The sequence below is a fragment of the Eucalyptus grandis genome, chromosome 3 (genome assembly GCF_016545825.1).
Source record: "Eucalyptus grandis isolate ANBG69807.140 chromosome 3, ASM1654582v1, whole genome shotgun sequence".
Lineage (NCBI taxonomy): Eukaryota > Viridiplantae > Streptophyta > Magnoliopsida > Myrtales > Myrtaceae > Eucalyptus > Eucalyptus grandis.
Genome location: NC_052614.1, coordinates 3,974,962 through 4,001,564, shown reverse-complemented (window position 1 = coordinate 4,001,564; position 26,603 = coordinate 3,974,962). Strand labels below are relative to the sequence as shown.

The 26,603-nt window shown below is 38.7% G+C and overlaps 1 protein-coding gene across 1 annotated transcript; it reads left to right on the top strand.

The window, feature by feature from the left end:
* The first annotated feature begins 18,248 nt into the window (after positions 1-18,248).
* LOC104436168 (condensin-2 complex subunit D3) lies at positions 18,249-25,748 on the top strand. Its single transcript, XM_010048905.3, is given in 10 exon segments — positions 18,249-19,845; positions 20,765-21,508; positions 22,185-22,376; positions 22,378-22,677; positions 23,474-23,565; positions 23,678-23,765; positions 23,876-23,990; positions 24,074-24,200; positions 24,311-24,485; positions 24,762-25,748. Coding segments are annotated over 10 exon segments (4,065 nt in total). The 5' UTR covers positions 18,249-18,330; the 3' UTR covers positions 25,479-25,748.
* The last annotated feature ends 855 nt before the right edge of the window (positions 25,749-26,603 follow it).

Below are 26,603 nucleotides of genomic sequence, written 5' to 3'. Positions count from 1 at the left end.
AAATTAAGAAAAAAAAATAAGGAGGGAGGTCGAACGGAGCGGCCGAGGACCGAGCCCTCGCCGCTGCCGCCTCCCGCCGTTGCGGGAAGGACCGGCGACGGAGGGATGAGGGTCGGCGGGGTCGCCGGCCCCGGTCGATCGACAACGGAGGGAGGAGGGTCGGCTGGGGTCGCGGCCCCCGGCCGACCGACGACGAGGGCCGCGAGCCCTCGTCGGATCGCGGCGAGGGCCGTGACCCTCGTGTCACGACCTAAACCCCGAGCACATGCACATCCCTCAATGGTCGATTTAAAATTTGCAATATCCCAGAATTGTTGCCAACCCATTTATTATTTTACACGTGCGGAAACGTAAAACAATCTCCATACAACAAAATAGTGGGATAGAAACATAGGATATCATTTTTCACAAGCCACACCTACAATATCACAAGTACTTATAGATATATACCACTTTAACACCCTAAATCTGATGCAAAAAGTGAAGCTGTTCGATTACCCACTAACTAAGCTTCTATCTATAAAACTGGGGTTTACTACTGCACTACCATACTTCTCGATTTCTTAGGGGTGAGCTGTCATCCTACATCTAGTCTTGACGGAAAACCTGTCATCAGTTGGAAGGAGATAGTGAGAGTCATATTCATCCTTTACTGCGACCGACTGTACACGACTTGGCCTTCCTTCATTTAGGGACCTGAAAAATTTTAGCTCACAACAAGGTGAGATCACATCTCAGCGAGTAAATCCCCTAAATCCAGATTAGGAGAAGGGTACACTCAACATACAAACTAATTGCCTTTCTCACACTTTTTTAATACCAATACTTTCCTGCATGTTAGTGTCAATTAAATCATGCATAAGATATCGAGATCATATATCATCAGAATACTTTTAACACATACATATGTAAGGACATAAATGTCACATAATTACACGGATCCCCAATTACCAATCTAAACCGTTATGGCAGGTCCCATACCGCACCACACAGTTTTGTCTATTAATTAAGTCCCTCACTTTCACCCATTCATGCATCACAAATGATTTCAATGCTTAGATAACAGTCTTCCGGCATAACCGGGCATTGCCTCGCACCGTCGAGCGCGGCATCGTCTACATCTAAACGGCATTCAATATAGGAGCATCAGTCCAACCTCCACTACGACCGGCATCTGTTGACTTGGGGCATTCCTGAAGGAGCATTACCCGGTCCCAAGGCTCGTGGCGGAATCTCCTGCCATGAATGCATATGATCAATGTCACACTTTAATAATCAATTACACATAGCATTCACAATCTCAATTAAGCAATTTAATAGCAAGAATACTTCAAAACAAACATACACTCTTACTAACCCAAATTCACATAAAATAGTTCAATTACGCTCTCCCAAATTCGAAATCAGAAACCCACTCGTATGAGCTCGAAAAATTCTCAAATTTGGACACATACTTGAAAACCATGAAAAAAAAAATTTCATGAAGACACTGAGATCCAGATCCCTCTAGATTCGGCCAAGAAATTCTTTCTATCTAGCACCAAAATCGGGTCCAGTTCCAGAGAACCTAACTCGTTGAAATCAGTTCATTTTTGGGTCGAAATCTAGTCCATTTGATTTGAAATTCAAGTATGTTAAACTAAAAGTTATAACAAACAACTTTCATGAAGAAAATGATTGGAAATTCGACCTCTAAAGGTCTGTAACAGCCCTCAAAATCATAACAGGTCACGATTTACAGAACTGTCCGAATTACTGCTTCAAGGATGACGTCATGAAAATCGTCATCTTTTTAAATTCTAAAAATTCTGAGAAAAATATATGTTATTATTTAGGATGTCTAAAACATATCTTTAGAATAAAATTCCTTCAAAATCGCAACACACAGTTGTCTACAAAATTAGCAAAACACACACGTCCTGAAAACTGTTTCAGAAATCAACTATTGTTCTTGTCCGAATCTTCCTCCATGACGTTTGTCTCGCTCTCTAAACCTTATCTAAGCTTTTCTATGGCCATCATAACATCCTTAACCAACATCCATCCATATATAACGTCATCTACATCTTTCTAACTTGTACAAATTCCTAATAGAGGTACTCAACCCCTAGTCCAGATTTCGAAGACAACTCACCACCGAAACTAATGGCGATCCTCACCTGTGGCTTGAAAAACAACACAAGGACAGCCCTGGAAGTTTCGACGATGATTTGGACCCGGCACATGGAGGTGTCGTTGAGCGACCACCACAGCAGCACACAAAGTCCCGGATTTTCTTGAGGAGGGAGGAACGCTCGAGACCTTGCTGTTCGGTCGCTGCTTTGTCGTCCAAGGGGGAGCAAGAATGGCCGAATAAACTAACTTAAATAAGAAGAAGACAAGACTTTTCATGGTTGTGAAAGGGAAAGGAAATTGTTGTAAGGCTTGATAAGGGAAAGAGAGAGACAGGTGCACGGCAGCAGTGGAGAAGAAATAAGTGCGGAAGAAAAAGAAAAGAGGGTAAAGCAGAAAACTAAGACCCTTCGGCTGAGAGAAAAGAAAGGAAAGAAAAATAAAGAACAAGAAAGAAAAGGGAAAAAGTAAAAAGGAAAGCAGCCCATTTGTTGATGCACTTCGGTTTCCTACGGCAAGAAGAGAGGAGGAAGGTGGGGAGTAAATGCCTGGAAGTTACTCAGCATTTACCTTCTGCTTTTGGCCCCAAATTCCATGGAAAATTGGCTCTCCATTACTACCTTAGGTCCCACTCTCTTTTCCAAGTCCATCTCCATTAAATACCAAAGAAATTGAGGTGAAATTGTAGGAGAGAGGGATTCCTACGAATTTCCTTTTGAGGAGACTTCTCTTCTTTCTTTAATTATCAATCTAACATCTAATTCAATAGGGTCAAGTCCCTTAGTAACAATTTATAATACCTCTTAAATTGCTTCACATTAGAGGCCTTAAAATCCTACTTAAAATGTGGCAATTCCCTTGCTCTTTTAATTTGCCGATCTTGCACATTTCGTGAACAATTCCCATCATCAATAAATTTTGAGAAGATTCAACAATGTCCTTGGGATGAATTGTGACACGTGATAATTCTTAATTTCTATAATCGACATCATTTCCTCGGTTAATTTCAGTCAAATGTGATTTTAGCGCAACTTACATTATCTGTTAGTTTTTAGGAATTTTCAGTACAACTGACCCGTGGTCGATTATTCCCGAGCCACAATAAACATCTTCGACACATTGACGACTCTCGATTGTCATGAAAAATCTCGAGATTTCAATTACGAGCACGGGGTACCAAAACAACAGAAAATTCGATTTAGTGCCGATCGACGAGAAATTTGTAATTAGTTGGAATCACCCAAGCCTAATTTTATCTCTATCGAATCGATCTATTTCCAATTTCGATAGATTTTCGACTTTGTGCCGAACCGATCTTTGTAAACTAACACGGTCGAGCGGTCAATTCCTAGTCGAATTCTCAAGTCTGTTGCATTAAAATCCTTTAATAACTTTCCCTATTAGTCAAGTTATCTCATGAGTGATCAGCTCGAGAGAATAGCACTATAAGCACGTCGACGAAAAGCCTGATTTATTTAATTAAAAACAGAAGCGGAAAATCGACCGTCACACCTCGCCCCAGATCTAGGTGAGGGCTTGCGGGCCCTCGCCGGCCACGGCCGGGGCACAGCGACCCCGTCGACCCTCCCCACTCCGTCGCCAGCCCTTCCCGACGGTAGCGGGGAGGCGGCGAGGGCCCGCGACCCTCGCCCCATGCAAGCCCTCCCTAGATCTAGGGGCGGGTCGCGGCCATCGCCGCCTCCCCGCCGCCACCGGAAGGCCCAACGATGGAGTGGAGAGGGTCGGCCGGGGTCGCCGAGCCCTAGCCGGGGGCCGGCAAGACCGACCGGCCGCCGAGGGGCCCACGAGCCCTCGCCCGGATCCGGGGTGAGGGTCACGGCCCTCGCCGTTAGTTGGCCGGGGCCGACGACTGCCGACCCTCCCCCTCCATCGCCGGCCCTTCCCCGCGACGGGAGGTGGCGGCGGTGAGGGCTCGGCCCTTAGCCGCCCCATTTGACCTCCCCCCCTCCCCACTTTTTAAAAATTTTAAATTTTTAATGTTTCTTAATTTTTCTTAATTTTTTTTTTTTAATTTTGAATTTTTAAATAAATTAAGTTTAAATCTAATTAATTAATTTTTATATTATTATTTACACGAAACGGCGTTGTTTTTGCATTTTCTCCATCATGTCGGCGTGCAAAACGACGCCGTTTTGGACCAAACTCGCCGGAAAGTTGCCACGTCGCCATTTGGTCAGATTTTCGCTAGAATGGCACTTAAGTGTTCCATTTAACTTTGAAACGGCACTCAAGTGTACCATTTTGAAGTTATGGCATTTAAGTGTCCTCCGATACTAAGTTATGGCACTTAGGTTGTTCTTCTGCCAAGAAAAAAGATAAAGAAAAAGAAGAGAGAAAAATTTGTTTATTAGAATTGTTATCGGGAATAAGAAGCAACTTTTTCTACTTCTTGTTTCTATTCAAAATCTGTTCGAGAACAAAAAAATAGATTTTTTGTTCCTATGAACAAAAGTTTTACCAAACACATTTTTTTTTATTCTCCGGAACAAAAGAACAGATTTTTTTTTTCGAGCTTATCCCACAAAATGCGTGCATTTGTTTCTTCAATGATATGGTTTAAAACATTATCATCCACCCACTACCTAAAATAATCACATACTTGACGGTGAAATATAGTCCATTCTACATCAATTTTATTCTATGGTTTCTCTTCAGTAAATATGGGCAAATAATAATCCTTCACATATAAAAGATCTTCCATTTTTCCTTTCCAAATATGATAATTCAAACCATTCAATATAACAATTCTACTCGTATTTGTTTCCATTGTTTAACACAAGGTAGAAAAATCAAGCAATAACCAAAGTTTTGATGCCAATGTTAGGTGGTGTTGGGTCTCTTTCACCCTAAAAGTTAGCCCAATGGGTGAGACTTTCGCTCACACTAATAAACCGACCATTAGCCCCTTCCATAATAGATGTGAGATAATCTCAACATCTACTCCCACCGATTGTGAGTTGATCACTTCTTCTCTTCTTTTGAGTTGCCATACGTGGGTCACAACACTCTCTCTATCTCATGTTTACCTCTAATCTGAATAGTATACATGCAAAGTAGGGCTATCAAATGGGTGGGTTGGGTCGGGTTTGGATCGGGTCAAAATAGTGCAAACCATATTTTTGACATATTTTTATATAATGTAAATTTGATGACTCATACCCAACTTAACCCATATTACTAAAACACTTTATTATTTAACTCGATTTAGGTTAATCCACTCATACCCATTTAATTCACTTTAAGCTCTTCACAAACACACACACACACACACACACACAGATATATATATATATATATATATATATATATATATATATATATATATATATATTACTTGAATATAAACTTTACATCAAATTTAAAAAGTAAATTAAACAATGGAAAAAAAAAAACCTTTAACTAAACCTAAGAAAGCTTATTTGTTATGATTTTTTTTTAAAACACTTTAATGCAATACAAATTTAATGGACAATTTTTATCAAAAAATATTTTTTAAATCAAAATTTTAATTATTTTATTTTATTTTTTAAAATATTATTTTAAATTATTTTTCTTTTTCTTGTTTCTTTTTTATTTTTATTTTTCTTCGACTAGTTGCCTGCCACAATGACGGTCGATGATTGGCCATAAGCGAGCTCGAGCTGGAGCCATGCCAAACGTCGGTGAGATCCGGCAACAATGAACTTGTTAACGTTTGGCGAGGCTCAAGCTCGCCAACGTAGGGCAAGCTCGAGCCCTGCCTGGCCGATCACCAACCGTCATTATGCCAGCCATCGGCTAAGGAAGGAGGAAGAAGAAAGAAAAAAAGAAATATAAAATATTGATTTTTATAAAAATATATATATTTTTATAAAGTTAAAAAGGGAAAGAGAGAGTGTGAGGTTTGGGTTGGAAATGGGTTTTTAAGTTCAACCCATTTAAGATCCATTTAACCAGTCTCTTTAAGTATAAGTGACTTGTATATGATCCACTTCAAAATGTAAGTGTCTCATTTGTGATTAAATGGGTCATAAACCCATATATGATACATTTTGACACCTTTAATGCAAAGAGAGTTTTTATTAGTTATTCTTTTTATTAGGTTAGTTTGCTTTATAATTTGAGAGATTGTTCTTCTCTCCTCTTTTTTTTTTTTTATAAATAAAATGAAACAAAAAGAGATGCTTGGGTTACATAAAAGTCGTGTAGTGAAAGAAGAAATGAATACACAAAGAGTTGCGTTTCTATTGAGAAATGCAAGAGAAGGCAAAGATCGGCAGAGCCGCCACCTTAAGCTAACCGCTTCAGGATCGAAACTCCGTCGTCTCGTTGGAGTAGCTAAGATTTTCTAGTAATCGGTTATCTCGCAAAGAATGAAGCATTGCAATTGCAACCATCAACGCATCCTTCTTCAAAATTGGAGAAAAAAAGACAGTTGAATAGTTCTATCGTTAGCAGAGTCAAATAGTACAATAGGTGAAATTTCTGCACCTTTTTTGAATTTATTACATAGCATCAAATTGGAAATTGTATCTTTACTTTTGAAATTTGCTGAAAAGTACTAACTATCTATCAAAAAGATTATGCTCGTGGTGTCAAAATTGATTTGAAATATAGAGTTCAAGAGAAAGAGATGATGCCTCCAAGTCAAGTTCTGTTTTGATTAAAAATGTGAGAAGCCTAAAGTTATTGAGAACAATCCATATCATCAAAGAATCACAAAGTTGAATTATTGGATGCCCAATGCCTAAAAAAGATCATGATACATCATTAAGAAGCTAGAAATCAAGACAATTTACCTAAGATATATCAAAAGTAGTCAATAGAAATAAAATTAAAAAATTTATCAATGATGAAATTCTCCAATTATCTCTATCGGTTTTAATAGTGAATTCGCAGAGGGAGAATCATTGAGTCCCAAGGAAATCAAGTGTTGGAACAAAAGAGCAAACCAGGTTCGGAATGAAGTAATCGTAAAGCTACCGTCAAGAGATAAAGCTTTGTAATGAAGATTTTCTACCATGCTCTTTCCACTATTTTGGCCAAAGAAAACGTCCTTTCATGACCCCCATCATGGCTGTTTGGTACATTTACAAATCAGGTAATTAGTGTGAGAATCCCAACTTTGACCAATGAGCATAGCAAATCAGACAATTTCTTCAAATCCTTAATTAGAAAAAAAAAAAAAATGAGGTCATTAATGGTTCCGGTAGAAAATCCTCCGAATGTGAACTTGGAATGAAATTCGTTTTGAAAGTAAATAACATTTATTATTCATTGTTGTTGGGTGCAGAAGCATAGTAATGATAATACAAGAAAATTATAGGCAAAAGAATGCTTCAAGTGTCATAATTTTGCACAAAGGGACACTTAAGTGCCATAATTTACGAAAAGTACACTTAAAAGTCAAAATCGAAGCAAAATATATCACTTGAGTGCCAATCCGGCCAAAATCCGCCCAAAACGCTAACATGTCAATTTTCCGGCGAAGCGAGTGCAAAACGGCATCGTTTTAGTGCTAACGTGGCAAACAATTTAATATAAAAATTAATTTAATTTAATATAAAACTAAATTTATTTAAAATATTTTTAAAAAATTACAAATTTACAAATTTAAAAAATTTAAAAAAAGGGAGGCGGCCCCGGCGACCCTCCCCCACCTTCCGACGACGGCGAGGAGGAGGTGGTGGCTGAGGGCGAGAACCCTCGCCGCCGGGCTGTCTTCCTCCTCCTCCTCCTCCTCCGTTTTTTTAAATAAATATAAATTATATTATTATTATTTTAAAATTAAAGTTAATTAATTTTATATTATATTAAAATTCAACTTATACCAAAACAACATCGTTTTGGCCGATTTAAGGGCTCTATTCTGGCCAACACCCGAAACGACGTCGTTTTGGTGCTAACATGGTAAAAAATTTAATATAAAAATTAATTAAATTAAATTTAAAAATAAATGTATTTAAAAAATTTGAATTTTTTTAAAAAATTAGAAAAGGAAGGTGGTTGTGGGCTGAAATTTTTTGTAAATTTTTTAAATTTTTGTAAATTTTTAATTTTTTTGTAAATTTTTTAAATTTTTTGTAAATTTTTGTAAATTTTTTTATTTTTTTTTTTTTTAATGTTTTAAATAAATTTATTTTTAAATTTAATTTAAATAATTTTTATAATAAATTTTTTATATTTTTATAAAATTCAAATTATGCCAAAACGACGTTATTTTGGCCGAATTCGAGCCGACTCAACTCTCCAAAATGAGACACATTGGCGAAATATTAATATTTTAATGCCACGTATGATTTCCGGCCAACTTCGCCGGAGATGGCACTCGGTGTCCAACTTTTTTAAAATGTGGCACTTAAGTGTACATTTCGTAAGTTATGGCATTTAAATATCCCTTTCTGCCAAGTTATGGAACTCTAGGGGTCTGCGTGTCGAAAATTATAATAGGTAACTCAAAACTTACTTATCAAAAAATACAATATGTACACAACATATAAATAAAATAGCTATCACACAGCTATCACACAACTATTACACACATAATTTATGATTCGTGAAAGCTTACACTTACTATTGCAATTGTTTTTCTTGCATGACATGCAAAAACATTTGGAGTAAACTCTCTTTCATTTCTTTCCCACACAGATGAGCCAACTCTTTCTTTTTTCTCCTCCGTCTAAAGCCCATCGCAAACTTTGAAAGAACCTTAGCTTATCATATGACTTGAATAGCTCCTCCTCTTCATGTTCTTGCAAGAGCATCCATCTATTGCACATCTCCCAAATGGTTCAATACTATTAACCCTCACTAATTCCCACAAAGTAGCCACAATAAGTAGACGTTGATTCATGAGATAGAAAGATCAATTTTCCCATTTTGTGAAATACAATGATAGAAAAAGCTACCGACCGATGCAATATTTGCTTGGTAATGGTGAATGAAGTGATTTGGGTCAATCCTCATTCAAATCTTACACTACTTTTGACTTGAACAGAAGTGTGGAGGCATTTGTGAACCGAAGATTTGTTGATGGAACCCAGATGGAGAGAGTTAAGCTTGAGCACAAGCGAATGGTGCTTCTCATCCTCCAGAAGGAGCTCCAATTTGCTCGATCTTCAACAGCAGTAGCAACATTCATCCAACAAAAGGAGCGGCGGCGGCGATGAGGGTTGAAAGGTGAAGGTCAATTAGCGCCGGCAGTGTGTGATCGGACAGCGGCTCTGCAACCAAGAAGAATGCTCCAACCACCAACCCAACCGTGGCCGATTTGAAGGTGGAGACGCTGTGTGACTTGTTCAATGGAGGATCAATAGCTTTGGACCCTATTCTTACAAAAAATTCGAATCTTTCAAAATGGGCATCGGGAATTGGTTGGTACTCCATCGATTAGTTAAACTTTGCTCATACTCATCGGCTAAATTTTGCTCTCTTTATGCTTGTGTTTTTTTGGGCACACACTTATTGGTGGAGACTAGAGAGGAAATCACAACATTTGTGTGTCTGCTTGTTCCATGAGTTATCGAGGATTCCAAAGAACAACCACCTCTCGCTCAATTAGTAATGCATGCTGGTGAACTTTTGTAATGAATTTTGTGTGGTAAGTGTAGAAAATTATTCACATAAACAACTTATTAATCAAGAAGAATCGGATCCATTTATGACTGTAAAACACTTAAATCGATAAGCATAGCAGAATAAAACGTACCTTTTTGAGCCATTACCTCACTTGAAGAAAAATAGATCAATCTGATAATTAGAGATCTATTAGAATGTTAGATCTTCCTCTCTATGACATATTTCGATATAGTAGTTTTTAATGTGATTCAAGCAACTGATAGGTATAACCTACCATTTTATAAGGTAGAGAAGAGACCCGACAAACCTTAATCAATAGTGTGTCAACTAGACCATTTCCATTATGGACTTCAGTTAAACAAAATTGTCTACATTTTGTTGCTCAACTAGGCTCGTTAGTAATAGATGCCAAAACCCAATTCAATAAGATCACTCAATAGTTTAACAAATATTGGAATATCTATTAACCTGATTATTTAAAATAGATAATCAATTAATTAATGTAAGCCCATATTATAGGAAATTTCCAACGGTAAGTTCTGAAATTTTTTAATTGACTGAAAAGTGAAAGGTGGTATGTGTAAGTCTAATACCAGTGGATGCCTCAAAGCTTTTACTTCATTTTCAACGGCTGAAAAAAGGACATTAGCAATCACAGTATTTTCACTTGTTGTCTCGGTTATTTCTTCGTGATTGGGATATGCTTTTAGTTTTCCCTTTGTTCAATACTTTTCTTTCTGCTTAAATGCTTTATCATGTTTGATATATCAAGGAGATTAGGGTGATTCGTGTTGTCACGTCCCGATCCTCCGAGTGTGTGCCCATCCCTCGTGGTCAATTAAATAGTGACGTCCTAGGACACATCGCTGACCCATTCATTTTAATGCGCATGCAGAAGCAAGTAAATAATCTCCAGACAACAACAAGATGTGATAGAAAAGCAGGGCCAGAAATTTTTGAAAACCAAACCACACTTATATGCACATATCAACTATGTCATATAGGGTCAGTCGTACCCTTTCCAAAAGCTACTTCTAGCACGTACATAGGGACCTCAGACTTCGGTATAGGACCCTCTCTCTGTCCATTCCGCTCATGACAATACCATGATCTGTATTGATGGGGTATCTTCTGGGGTAGACCCACATCAACCCAGACCATGGACTTCACGAGCTCATAAATCCATCCCCTAGGATTTCCATGAAGCGGAATAAAACACTTCTACTTGGGAGGAGCTACCATCTAAGGACCTGAAAATGTTATCCCACGACGGGGTGAGACAATGTCTCAGCAAATTCACCTCATAAGTTCCGACTAGAAAGAAAATATGCCCCAATGGCTGCCTAAGCATAAGCATAAATTAGAGGACTTACCTTTGTCTCAATTCCTTCCTACAAGTCAGTACAATTTGTATATCCAGCCAATCATCAAACCAGATCGAATCATCGATCAATCAATCCGGTCGATTCCATGTCATCAAGACCACCTCTCGGTCAACTCATTCAATACTATCTATCAAGTTCGATCATATCAAGAACTACTCACTCTAAGCTAAAAATAAATAGTATAGCTCGCTCTAAGCTAATAAGTAATATAGCTCACACTAAGCTGATAAGGTATATTGTTCACGCTAAGATGATATATCAAAGCCTCAAGCTAATATAGTATACTAGTATATTGTTCACATTAAGCTGACATATTCAAGCTCGTAGGCTGATATAGTATACTCATAATGCTCACTCTAAGCTGATAAAGTATACTGATCGCACTAAGCAGATATATCAAGGCCCGTAGGCTGACATGGTATATTGTTCTCACCAACTGAGAATTTCACCATTTTCATCATTCCTGATAAAAATAATCGTGTGTGGGTACACGGTCAGCCTTAGCCAAAATACAATATTTTCCCTTTTTGAAAATTCCACTAATTCCAATGGTCCACAAACACATTTTTGGCGTTGTAAACTGACGCCTGATATTTTCTAATTAAAAACATAAAATACTCAATTTTGGGATAAATTCTCAAAATTACAAATCTCACTCAATCAGCACAAATAAATAAACCAACCACACCATTGCACTCAGCATGAAATTCCGATCACCGATTATCTTGGTCTAATTTCCGTAAAATAATAATTAATTAAATAATTATGAAAATTAATTAATAAATGCCAATAAATGCAACTTAGGCCGGACTAACCTAATTAAATACCGAAACGGGCCCGAAAAATTGCGAACCACTCTAGATAAATATTAGAGTTTATCTAGGCTCTAATTACGCTATTTTAACCACCTAACATGCAATAACGATTAATTAAATCACTAATTTATTATAATTATCCACCTAATACATACTTAACTTAAAATAATCAACCATTAAGCATAATTAACTCCTTAAGCGGAGATTAGTAAGTAAACTCACTGATTTGCGATCCGATGAGTTCACTTCGACAGGGACGCGAAGGCAGTCCACAAACTCCAAAACGGGGACACCAAGTGAGGTTCGAAAAGGCTCTAAAGCGGGCCTTGAAGTCCCAAAACCCTTGCTAGGCTTTCTGCTTCTGTTTGCTGGTCGAAGAGATAAAACTGGTGGCTCAGCTGGCTGGAAACGACGAAAAAGGGATAGCGGGCTGCAACGAGGACCAAGCGGTGGCTCCAGCGGCCTTGGCGACGACGCACAACAACTGGCAACGCTAGACGAGGCCTCTGGATGCGCGAACGGACAGGGATGACGGCTAAAGACACACAGGCAAGCAAGAGGTGCGGTTGGTGTGCGAGTGGCACGACGGCGGTCCGGTGGCGTTCAAGCGGTCGGACGGGGCTACTCAATGGAGGAAGGGCTGCCAGCTTCCTTCTCTAAAATCTTTTTGAAGCTTCTTCAACTCTGGAACAAGGAGGGGTCGATGGAAATGGAGGGGGGAAGTAGAAGGGGACCGGCTGCCTTTGGAGGGGGCCACTTGGTCTTCAATCCATCTTCTTGTCCCCTTGACTTGGTCCCACCATACCTAACTGGTTTCCTCAGCAATTCTAGCTGCCAAAGCTTCCATAGGAAGCCATTGAGAGGGTCCAAAGGTGAGAGCAAGGGGAGGCTACGAATTTTGAAGGGTCTTCTCCCAAATTGAACCAAATATCTCTTGAGTTGAAGTCAATTCAGCCCTAAAAAATTCCACTAATGTGTTCACGATCAAATTAATATTTTCCCTTGCCAATAGAACCAACTTGCATCCCAAAATGCGATAAAAAACGATCCTCTGAATTTTCCGGTCGAAAACGATCCTATATCGACTTTTCACCAAAAATCTCAGTTTGTAGAAAAATTTCAAAGGATGAGTCGACGTTCCTAAAATAACTCGTGATATGATAGAACTTTCCATTTCTAAAGTCGAATTCAAATTTGTGGTTAATTTCAATCGGCACGATTTTAGCGTGACCTAGCTTATCGGGTAGCTTTTAGAAATTTTTAATACAAATGACCCGTGGTCGATTTTCTTCAAGCCACAATGAATCTCTTCGACACATTAGCGACTCTTGGTGGTCATGAAAATCTCGAGGTTTCAAATACGGATACAGGGTACCAAAACGACAGAAAAATCAATCTAATGCCGATCGATGGAAATTTTTTAATTTGGTGGAATCATCCACGTTTAGCCATACATCTCAGTCGAACCGACCTATCCCTGATCTCTAATCGATCTTTACTATGCCATAATGATCTCTGCATATGAGCACGGTCGAGTAGTCGATTCCTGATCGAATTTCCAAGTCTATTCATTAAAATCCCTTAGTGACTTCCCCAAATAGTCTAGTTATCTTAGGAGTGATAAGCTCTAAGAACAGCACTATATGCACGTCAATGAAAGGCCCGATTTATTAAAAACATAATTGAAAAGTTCAGGATGTCACGCTTGTATTTACCTCCCTTTTCATTTAGATGTAAGTTCTTTGGCTGCACTTGATGATTGTGTGTAAGTTGACTATGAGAAGTTGAATTGGCTTGTGAAAAAATTTATAAACCTATTGTTGTTTGCACTTTTCAGCTATAACTCATGTTGGATCTATGAGATGGGGTATCAAATGTTAAAGCTACTACTAGATTGTGTTACCTAAGTACAAAATGCAGGTACGTGTGTAGTTTGCCTTCTGGTTTTTGGAGTGCTTTTGGTGTGGACTTTATGCAGGAACATTCACCATAGTTTGGATCCCTAACCTACATAATGCAATGCAAAGGTTAAAATGATGTTTTGTTGCTAGCTAAACATCTCTAAGCTCTCTCCATCATATTGAAAGTTAATTTATCAATTCCCTATGATTGGCCACCATTGTTCAATTTTTTTAAAAGATTTTTAATCCTTGTGCAGATCTTGTGTCCATCTTACTCTAATATTTGGTTCAAGTCCATTCATTAGTGATTTTTCTAATATATCTTGCCTCATGCTGTCAAAATATTCTAAATCTCCTCTTTCATGCTAGTCTTTTTTCTTTTTGTTGTTTTACTTCTGACTTTATTTGGCAAGAATTTGTTTTTGGATAGAAGATGGCAACCCTAGAAGAAAACAATGATATGAAAACTCTTGAAACACAGCCCAACAAGCGGAGAGACAAGAAGTCCATCATCTGGGAACACTTCACAATAGAAATTATGAGTCCTAGATGTAGAAGGGCATGCTGTAAGCAGTGCAAGCAAAGTTTCGCCTATGGCACAAGCTCAAAGGTTACTAGCACCAGCTAGCAAAGTAAGGTGTGATAAATCATTAACTGAATTGATAATGTCACGTGCAGAAATTTCAAAATTACCTAAATTCATTGGGGATTTGAAAAACTTGAAAATTTTGAATATTGCTTACCGTAAGAAATTGAGTAGTTTATCGAGTACTATTAGCAAGTTGGGCAAACTTGAAGTATTAATTGCCTCATTTTGCCGGAGTCTGGAGGGGGAAGTTCCTATAGATGGGTTGTCTTCATTGAAGATCCTTCGATTAAGTTATGCGTGCACTTGTGGCTTCCCCAATGTAACTGCAAAGCTTTCTTATCTCGAAGAAGTTGATTTAAAGGATTGCGGCATGATTCAGTCGCTACCGAAGCTTCCTACCAGTTTAACAGATCTAGTAATCACCTGTCATCTTCGCACATTGCCTCAACTTTCTCATCTAATCCATCTAAAACAGCTCAGTTTTCATGATTGCAAATTGCTGGAATCTATGCCAGAGCTTCCTTTAGGAATATTGAAGCTCTATGTCTTCGGGTGTTACAAGTTGAAAGAGTTGCCAAGTTTGTTGAGTTTGGAACTCTTGTCAATATTAGGTATCGAAGCATGCCAGGAGCTGAGAGAAATCAAGGGTCTAGAAGGATTAAAATCCTTAAAAGGGTTATATGTAATTGGATGCAACAAGTTGTCCAACCTAGAAGATGCTTGGGAATGGTAGGGATAGACTTATCCACACACACTGGGAGTTGTTCAAACATCTACAATTAGATGGTCCGACAGTGAATGATGATATTTATCAAGGCCTTGACAAATTGAAAAACTTGGAAGAATCGACAATCCATCCTTAGTTGTTCTGTCATTGCCCATTCCATCAAGCAACATTGATTTTCTTCTTGTAGCCAAAAAAGCCAAATAAAAAGTTTGATGAGTTTGTGTAAATAAGCGCACCAATTTTAGGATCACCTTTTATTGTAATGCCAAAGATTTACTTTCACTCTCCTCATATTATAAGTTATAAACTAGTGGGACTCTCTACTGCCATTTGTAGTCATTCATCTTTAACTAATTATTACGTTGGATTTTAAGAGGCCATCTTAGAATATCTTGATAAACTAAATCCTTACAAAAATCCAGTTTTATCCAAATATGAATTGTTAAGTCTCCGCTTTCATTTTTATAATTAAATGAAAAAATTGGGAATCAAAATTTTTAAGGTCATACCAAATGTATTTATATTTTTTTTTATTCCGGAAAGAGAAATTTTATATTGTTACTAAACATGTTATTTTGCTTATAAACACTTTTAGGGAATAAAAATAGAAAAAACTCTTTCTAAATAGAAATTGTTCTTGGGAATAAAAATGTTACCAAATACATCGATAATAGCATCCACTCCACCTGGCTTCTCTATTGCACATCTCTTCGTTTGCGACTCAAGCATTTGTGCTCGTGTGGCCCAAAGCGAAGAACACACCAAACGGGTCGGGGTCCCACTTTGAAGCATCACTGGCTCCATCCCAAAAAAAATTGATCGGGCGAGCAAGTGATCGTGTTGGGTCGGCGGCGGTGGTGGCGGACAAATCGATTTCCAAGCGCCCCTCTATTCTCAAACTTTCAATTATTAAGCATGGATGATAAACAATTCGAAAGGCAAAAGGCATCTTGCCGCACCAAAAGGGTTGATCCCACGCGCGAGCAATATTCTATTGAAGTTGGATTTTTGCTAATCGAGCCGGGCGTTTCTAAACATGTGGATTCGCCGCGTTTTTGGGCTAATCTTCAGAGGATAGCAACGCTTTGTTTTGGCTTTATCTCTACGTGGATAGTACAAGAATCGCCGACCAGTCCGGACATAATCTCGTCGTTTTGGTGGCTTTCGCCCTTCAGACAAGGGACGCGTGATGGCCGGTCCCTACCTCACGTGAACCGGGAGGCAAACATCGTCAGTTTGTCTTGATCTCTGAAGCATCGTTGGATTATGGAAAAGGAAAGACGAGGCAAACGTTGTTGAGAGGCGTTTCCTTTTCATCGGTACAGGACACTGAGATTTTCGGATTTGTTTGAATATCAAACTTCGAAAGTGTAATATATGGGCCCAACTGATAGGTCTTTGTAAGCCAGCCCATTGCATATACCAGCCCATTTTTATGGGCCCAACCCAGCCATGTCTCTTAAAGCCCACAGCCCACCCTCATTTTCTTTCGCAGATTTTACTCGTTGAAGTGTTGAAGCCGTGACTGTGGAGAAAGGAAAAAGGGGAAAGGAGGGGGGAAAGGAGAGGGAGAAGAGAATTTTTTGCATGTGCACAATCCGGACCCCCGACAAGCCGACTCGACAGCAAATTGCAACAACGGATAAGTATTTAAGCCTATTTATTCATTTAATCGGAGTAATTTTCGAAGTTGGATCTTAAACATGGAATTATGTTGATTTTGAATTATGAGATTCAATTGATAAACTATTGAGCCATGGATTTATATGGAAATTGTAGGCTATAGGGTTTGACAAAAATTGATTCTAGTATACTTTGGTTGGAACGAAATTATGAAGTTTTATGCCCAAGTCATGCATAGGATAATACGTGTTATTAATGAAGATGAATGTTTGCTATAAACGAGTTTATTTGTTAATGCATGGGTGTCGTATTATCAAATAATAAGTGTAATTAGTAGAATTATTCATTAGAATAGTGTTTTACTTATATCTTAATATCGTTTTTCAAATAATTGATAGGAATTCGTTAGAATAGTGTTTTACTCGGATTTTGATATTGTTTTGTCCAAAATAAAATCATCCATACATCTTTTTCTTTGTTTAATTAAAAAAAGTCCCTTCTCAACTTTTAGAAAATTTCAATGTTAGTCTTTTAGTTATACTTTTTCTCTCACTAGTTGATTGTGTTTTTTAGATTGGCTAGCATAATGGTACTGTTACAAACGTATGGTAATGGTGCTAGCAATACCACAAATTCTCTTTTGTTTAGGATGGGCAACAAGAGGATTAGCTTCAAAATGTGAAAATTAGTTTCAAATTATTGAGATACAACTGCAAATTTTAAATGTTAGCCAAGTCCTTTAAATGTCAAACAAACCTGTTCGATTTCATATCTCATAGTTTTAGAAAATAGGAAAATAATAACCAATAATTGATATATGAGAAAAGTAAATATTAGGTATATAGAGAATATAAATAGTGAATTCTTTTGACATTTTCACGTACACAATGAGTTAGCTCTTTATCTACACATTGAAAAATGGGTCAGTTTAATTTTTTGAAAAAGAGTTTACCAATATTTCATTAGCTTTAATTGCACACTAGTAAATGGTATGCGAACATTGTATTTTAGATCTTATATTAAGTTCTTCTTGAATTGGATTTACATGGAGTTCCTTTTATAGTAAGTGGATTGATGGAAAAAATATTATAAGATTGGTCAAATAAATCTATTTAATTAAAGGTGCTGGTGATGAAGATATCATGACAATAAGGAAAGAGGTATTCATGTTATCCTAAATGAGTGCTCTTACAAGTCCATACATTTTATAATATTTACACCATAAAGCTATATTTAACATTAGGTTTTTAAACACACATAAAAAGGAAAAATAGTAATGAGAGGATAATTCATTAAAATGCGATTGTAAATTGTCGTAAACAAAATAAAAGAAAAATCAACTTAAAATGTAGGAGAAGAATTAAATCAACTAAATATCATTTTCTATATTATAATTATCTGAATTTTGGTCATTAATAATTTTAGAGATTTTTTTTTCTTTAAACTTACTTTTTAGCAAAATTTTGTTATTTATGGGAATTCATTTCCCAAGAAAACCAGACGAAAAAAAGTCAATCTTCGCCGAGAGCGGGAAAGTTGAAAAGTTTGAAGAAATCAGAAGCGGGAGAAGACGACGATCCTCCGAGCTCCGGCCACCGCCATGGAAGAAACCCTCTCGCGAATCGTCGCCGACCTGGACGAGCTCCGGCCACCTCCGGCCGCCTCCTCCTCCCTCCTCCACCCTCCGCCGCCGCCGCCGGTGCCCGAATCGACGCTCTCGGACCTGCGCCGCCTCGTCGGCGCCGGCGATCCGGACCTCCTCGACCGGTTCTTCGAGGACCTCGCCTCGAGGAACCTCCCTCCGTCTTCCCTCGCGCAGTGCATCGGTTCGGCCATGGACTCCGGCGGCAACCCTCGCCTCTCTCTCTTGGCGTCGGACGTCTACCTGTCCCTGCTCCTGTCCCCGAACGCTCCCGTCCTGAGCCTCTTCGCTCCGATGGCGTTCGTCTCTCTCCTGCACTCCGTTCGGAAGTCCGTCAGGTCGCGGCAGGCGGCTCCTGAGGAAGATTCTGGGAGTGGCGCGAGAGCTCCGGCGAAATCGAAGAGGAAAGGTGGGAGGCGAGGCTCGGGATCTAGGAATTCGCGTGGCGTTGGCAATGATGGTGTCGAGGAGGGTGAGATCGATGAAAGGCTTTTCTTCGCTGTGCTGGAGAAGCTGGTTTTGGTGATGGATTTGATTCATTTGGATAGATTTCCGGATAGTTTGAAGTCTTTAGTACATACCGTGGCTGAACTTCCAACGATGGTGCCTGATTCTTTCTGTAACCCGAGTGTTCATCGCAAGCTAACGAACTTGTGTTCGCAGCTCTTAAGAGCAGCATTGAGGCCTGAGCATGGAGACCAGGCTAATTCTGCTGCAGAGGTCGTGAAATCTTTATCTCCATTGATTATGTTAGCTAAATCAGAAGTGAGGACGTTTGCTTTGAGTTTTGTGACGAACTGTATGGTGGATGCGGGGAAAGAGTGCGAAGGCATAAAGAAAGCTGTTGTAAATTTGCCGAAATATTTGGTCCAGAAGGCCCCAGAGAAGTCCGAGCTTCGTGCCTTGGCAGTGGAGTCAATAATGGAGATATTTAGACCTCTGGAATATGGTGATCAGGTCAGCTTTGTGGAATATGTGGTGAAGATGACAGAAGGAAAAAGTAGTTTTAGGCTCTTGGCTGTTGATCTTATTGTTCCAATTGTGATGTCATTGAAAGATCCACTTGGTGTTCAGGCAAATGAAGTGAATGATCCATGGGGTTTGAGATGTCTGCAGGTCTTGATTAAGCGTGGTTCCGATTCGAACTCAGCCATTAGAGCACGCTCTTTATCAAATTTAGTTCATTTGGTAGGGTTTTTCGCAAATGATGATAGGAGTTGCAAGATTCTGAAGGAAGTACTGGGAATTGGAGATGGAGTTAGTCGGAAGACAGAGGCCACTATAAATAATCTTTTGAAGATTCGGTGTCTGGATGAGAAGGCAGCAGTGAGGAAGGCTGCACTTAATCTGGTCACAAAGTTGACATCTTTTTACAGTGGTTCTTTTGATGAAGTTTTGCTAAAGACTATGGGTATGGCTTGTTCTGATCCGCTCGTTAGTATAAGGAAAGCAGCAGTTTCAGCCCTCTCTGAGGTTAGATTGCGTGGCCTTACCTTGTGATTTTTTGTCTTAGCGTTATTTTTGAGCAAGTTATTTTGGGTTAATATATTGACTAGTGAATAGATGTGGCTTAAGCAGTTTGATATTCTTGATTTCCATTTCTCCTAATTTACCATAGTCTTTGGAAATCCCAGGGAATGGTCAATTTCTGATACATAAGCTCACTATTGACATACACAGCACTTCTCGAATGAGATATCACCATTAGTCTGATTAAAAGCCTTAAGCTGGCTTCAACAATTTCTTTTCACATTCCTAGTAGGTGAGCATGAGACCATTTACTTGCAGTATTTCTGCAAGAGATCAATGAAGCAACGAGTTGCTTTTTTGTTGGCAGGGGAGAAGGATGAAATGGACCATTAACATTTATACATCGTGGCTAGTTGATCTGGTCATTTGATTGTACTTTCCATCTTACTGTTTCTTTTTGGTGGTCAATGTTTTTACGTTCTTTTATCTATCTCTAACAATAAATGCATAACACTTCGTCAAAATCTAATAGTTTCTAACATTTAAAGTTTAAACTTTCAGTGCAAGATCAAGTAACTGACATGTGATTAATATGATTGCATGTCTGCCTCATGCAATATTCTCTAAAGTCCCCATGACTACTCTTAGCTCCCCGGTTATGGATCATTATTAGATTGCATTGTTGTGAATAATTCAATGAAGGACATTATATAAGAATGGAGAACCAAATTTGCATACTTCTATTTTATGATAATTAAACTGTAAAATTAGCATATCGTTTTTCATAGGTCCTCATGCTTTTGCAATTAACAAGCTTGAAATGTTATTTGCCTCTTAGCATTCTAATTTTATACACATCATCAGCTCCCGAGTTTCTGTTGCAGCACATGATCTTTTGTGAATCTCTTTCTTTGCTTTTTAGGCCTTCAGGAAATTTCCAGATGGAATTGTAGCAACAGAGTGGTTGCATTCTGTCCCTCGCTTAATAAGTGACAATGAGTCGAGCATCCAGGAGGAATGTGAAAACGTGTTCCTAGAACTGGTTCTGGAGAAGATTTCAAGAGTGAGATTAGCTGGTTCACCTCATAATTACTCTGCTCCATATAAGTTGCATGACAAGGAGAAAGATTTTGAAAGGCAGATTGACTTACTATTTCCAAATGGAGCATTAGGTCTACTGCGAGAGATTTGCAATGGTGAAGTAGTGCCTTGGATAAAGAAGATCTGCAAAAGTCTTGGCAAGAAAAATCAGCTTAGGCCTGTGGTAGCTACAGCTCTTCAAAATATGATTAAAGCATCAGAATCTCTCTGGTTAAGTCAGTCGCTGCCAATCGAAAAGTGGACAGCCCCACAAGGTGCTTGGTTTCTTCTATCAGAGGTGTCAGCATTCCTTCCAAATGCTGTTGACTGGCAATTTCTCCATCATCACTGGCAACTCCTTGATAAAACTAGGTTGGAATGTGAAATAAAGACTCCGCTTACCCATGGAGATTGGCATGACGACAATGATGATGCAGAACCTTGCTCTGTCACTTGGGCTGGTGATCGTGTTTTCCTCTTGCAAACGATGTCTAACATTTCTCTTGAGCTACCTCCTGACCCTGCTGCAGACTTGGCTCATAATTTATTGAAACGAATTGAAGGATTTGATATGCACCCAACAGAGGTACATAATCTTTCACCATCAATCATATCAGGCCAATCACTCTTTGATTTTCTGCATGCTGGCTGTTTTCTCTACCATATATTCTAAGAAAGGGGACCGCGGGTAAATCTGTTTCATATGACAAGTGAATGAAGAACTCATACATCTCGGCAAGGCACTTAATGAGTCAATCATATGTTGGGGAACTTCAAGTAATGTAACCAATATGGTCTTATGCTTGAAGCTCGTTTAGCATGTAGAATAAGATAAATTGAATAGGTTTCTCTTGATTTGATGGCTGTCTTTAGGTACCGATGTTTTCCATCCTACACAAGACATCAACTTTAAGGTCTTCCCTTGCCCTTTAATGCCTTGAAACTAGTCCAAGTTCCTTTGATACCTTCCAATTGTTCTCTGACCATTTTTTCCAATGACACATGGGATTAAAATGAATGTCTCCTCTTCAGACCACATCTTCCAACAGCCATCACTAATGTGGCATGAGTCATGTTCTGCAATGGAAAATCTTTCAAAACCAAGTGTGGAGCTCGCCTAATGAATTCATCAATGGGAAGGCACATTTATCTGAAATTTTACTCATATTCACTAAACAATGCATGTGCATGTGTTATTAATGGGATCCTATTCACTAACAAATGCATGTGCATATGTTATTAATGGGACTGTCTGGTTGCAGGTCAATGCTCATGTAAAAGTCCTTAGAACAGTGTGCAAGCAGAAGGCTTTAAGTGCAGCAGAGGCTGACGCACTTATTCTAAGATGGGTAAGACAACTTCTCTCTAAAGCCACCCAAGTTATAGAAAAGTACATTTCTGAGAACACACAAGCAAATGAAGAAGGCAGCTTCTTTACTCCTCCAGAAGTGGCAATATAAGAGGTAGAAGACTATGACAACATCTGAATTACTGCCACAAGCAACAATTGCAGCTTATACAGTTGGATCTTTAGTTATTGTTTGTCCTTCAGTAGACTTGAGCACAGTGATCCCATTATTGCACAAGATAATTACTTCTGGAGATCTCCATCCAAAATCAAAGTTGTTACCAGCTCCTCAAGTTTCTCTGAAGGATGTAGCTGCATCATTGTATATACAAGGGTGGTTAACGATGGGAAAGATATGCCTTATAGATGGGAAAATTGCAAAGCGTTATATACCCCTGTTTGTTCAGGTAGCATGTGTTCTTTTCTAAATCGGCTTACATTTTATTGGAAATTTTTGTGATATCGTGTTCTGGTTTAGAAAGGAACAAGTTAGGTACATTTTACTCCAAACACTTTGCAACTTTTAGTACATTAGTTTCCTAATGTCATGAAGTAGCTTTTCTTCTAAAAAGTTTAGTTTGGTAAGGCTGAACTTTGCTATGATGCCCATTTATGCGTCTCTTCAAGATTAAAAAGTGCTGATGTGGAGATATTATCTAGGTTCCCTTGAATATTCCCATTTAGATTGTCAGATTACTTTCCTTTAGAGATTGAAAGGCCAAACTGCAAACACTGTTTTTCTGTGTTGCTGCTTTTGTTATTGTCTTTTAATTAAATGGGTTCTGACAATATAAAACTTAAGTTTGAGGAAAGTGTTGGCCTTATGTATTTTCTACTATGAACTGGAGTCTGCAAGACATCCATCGCAAGATATTAAAATTTATTGAAAGTTACGGGTTAGTGAAATACCAGTTTGATGCATGCCAAGACTCGGCTTTAGATGATTTGACAATTAGAGATCAAATAAAATGATCAACAAAATTTGAATTTGTTCTTGAAATTTCAAATGAATATGTGAAACCTTTGCTTGAAATGCTTCTTGGCTTTCCCCTTGAACCCCGAAATCTGCTTTTCAGTTGACATGTTGTGTTCCTGATAATTTTTTATGATGTTCAAGTTTTTCCCTAAAAGATCTTGTCTTCTAGTTGGCTTTCCCCATTTTGTTTTCTTGTTTATCATGTTAATAATTTCCTAATGTTGCAGGAGCTTGAGAAAAGTGATTCAGCCGCTCTTAGGAACAATCTTGTTGTGATGATGGCGGATTTTTGTGTTCGTTACACTGCTTTAATTGATTGGTGAGTGCTAATTGTACTAGTTGTGATATTTGACTCACCTATGCAGATGTGATAAGGATTCACTTGAACCTTGGAAAACTGTTCATGTGACTAATGCTTCATCACTATACAGCCACATAGCAAAGATCACGAGGTGTTTGGGTGATCCATGCGAACTTGTCAGGAGGCAGACTTTCATACTTCTGTCAAGATTGCTCCAGGTCTAGTTTTGCTTCTGGTATCACTATTTATGATGTCATTTTTAGACAAATGCTTTGCTTGTTAATGAAGATATACTCTTCGATTGATTTGTTGGCATAAATTACTTCAGAGGGACTATGTGAAATGGAGGGGAATGCTCTTTCTTCGATTTCTTTTGTCTCTGGTGGATGAATCTGAAAAAATCAGAGAACTTGCTGATTTCCTCTTTGGAAATATTCTAAGAGGTAGTTTACAGTTATAAAGGTTGATCTTCATAGAGCTGCTTATTAATCCTGTCCTTATAAATATTATTCTTCTCTCTTTGCAGTCAAAGCACCACTTTTAGCTTATAACAGTTTTGTGGAAGCAATTTTTGTTCTGAATGATTGCCGTGCGCATGGTGGACATTATAGTTCACAGAGTTCACAGTCTGAGAGCCGACTATTTTCCATAAGGTATGGATTACATATCTCAATTAAGAATTTTTACTGGAATCGAGATCTCATTCAGAGAGAAAACATCACATGGTACCAAAAGATACACTTCATCAGGCTTAAATTTCTAGGGGCACTGATGAAATTTCAAGGTCCAAGAGAATGCGCATTTACACTTGTTTGCTGAAACAAATGGCCCCCGAGCACTTGTTGGCCACATTTGCCAAGATTTGTGCAGAAATACTTGCAGCGGCATCTGATGGTATGCTCAGAATCGAAGATGCTACTGGACAGTCAGTTCTACAGGTACTATGCAATGCACGTTGATATTGGTCAACAGTTATAAATGGATAGCTGCAGGAAAAAGAAAACGAATATATGTCCCCTGTTTGGAATTAAACATTGCAAATGTCATCTCCATAAGCCCAAAATAACGCAGAAACTGTCCTTTTGCTTTACCACGGAAGGGAAAATGTGGTCTCTCTGTGAAATGCTTGCTAAACTTCATGTGCTGTGTGATTCAAAGTATTGTCATTGAACTGGCACTTACGTGGATTTATGCACCCTCAAATGAGGGAACAGGATGCTTTTCAGATTCTTGCATGCAAGGAAATCCGCCTCCCAACAAGCCGGAATTCCACATTGGAGTCTCCTGAAATGGATGACGAAAGCAATGGTTCTGGTGGAACATCCCCTGCGGCTGCTAAGGGACAGGTCATAAGTCAAGCAGTAAGAAAGAGCCTCATACAAAACACCATCCCCATATTCATAGAGCTTAAGAGATTACTCGAGAGCAAGAACAGCCCCCTCACAGGTTCCCTCATGGATTGCCTCCGTCTCCTCCTCAAGGACTACAAGAATGAGATAGATGAAATATTGGTTGCTGATAAGCAGCTCCAAAGAGAGCTCTTGTATGACATGCAGAGACATGAATCTGCAAAGGCCAGATCAGAGGCTGCAGAGACCGTTGCTGTAATGGGAAAATCAGGGAATAATCATACGCCTCAGGCTTCCAACGCTCCCAGTGGAGTGTTGCGCCAGAGCAAGTCCTCTAATGAATTGCAGAGCAATTCTAGAGTGGCTTCGGCTCTGGCAGACGCCGCAGCTGAGGCCACAGCACGGTCTGTGCTCAGGGAAGTAAACAGAGGGACTTCCACGCCACCTCTTAGTTCTCTCAAAGTGCCCAAGGTCAGGTCTTGCAATGGAGCGACAGGTAGTAGGGGCGCTCCAAGCAATCGTCCCAGAGAAGTACTGGAATCTTTAAGAAGGCAGCCCTTTGGTTCTGATGATGAAGGTTAGACCCAGCTAATGGATCATGTACTGTTCTGCTTCACCTGAAAATGAAAGCCATTGTGAATTGTCTAGAAATCTTGTGCAAGTTTGTACCATGAGCAAGTTCTTAATGCGTAGATATGTTCCTGGTGTTGTATTGAAGCATAGGGTGTACTATGCACACTGCCAATTTTACGGCACTTAATATGTATCGGTAATGTTTATATAATCGGCCCATGAACTTGGGCTTCAATGTACAATTGTCTTTTACTTTGTTCTGATCGAAGTTGATTCCAAAACTATTTTATGGCGTTTGATGTCATGCTTTTGTAAGCATTCAAGCTGGTAGAGTTTCTTAGCAATTCAACTTGGTAGATCTATATTTGATGGACTTAATTCAAGTCTCGTCCCAACCTCCTCTCTCGCCATCAGGTCGAGTGCTTGTTGATTGAATAGCGTAACATGGGCAAAGAAGTTGCACGCAAAGAATACATCAAATTCTATCTCAAATGGCTTTCCCTTCTCTCTCCTATACTTGGTTGAACCATTGTACAACCAAATCTGCAACATTAAGACTATCTAGAAATTAGATACATGATATCAGCGTGACTCATTTGTCATAAAATATCACTAATTCCCAATTTTAATCCGATTACCCTAATTCCTATAAATCTCTCTCGAATGATTAATGTGGCAATAACGTAGTCACCTGATATTTTGTTTGGACTAAAACATTTGTTTGTGTCGTTAAACTTCTATCAATGTTTACTAAAAATCAAATCAAATAGTTTAAGGGCCAAATGCGGAATGCATTTTTTCACAGCATCATATCTAGTATAGTCTCAAAGAAGAAAGAAACATGAAAATCTCCTTATTACCCAGAACGCATAACACGAAGAGAAAGGCAAATCCAACTATAAAAGCAATCAATAATCTGGAAGCAAAATACATATCGAAAAAGGAGAGAAAATGGAAGCAAAAAGACACCAAAAACAACCCGAAAAATTGCAAAAATGGGCGAATCAATTTGGATTTTATATTCTCATGAAATCAACAATGTCAATTTTTATTTTTTTATCTGGTTCTATCATAATATCATATATCTATTTTACAGGTCATTGTGCAGACAAATTCGAAGTTCTGCTTCTTTAA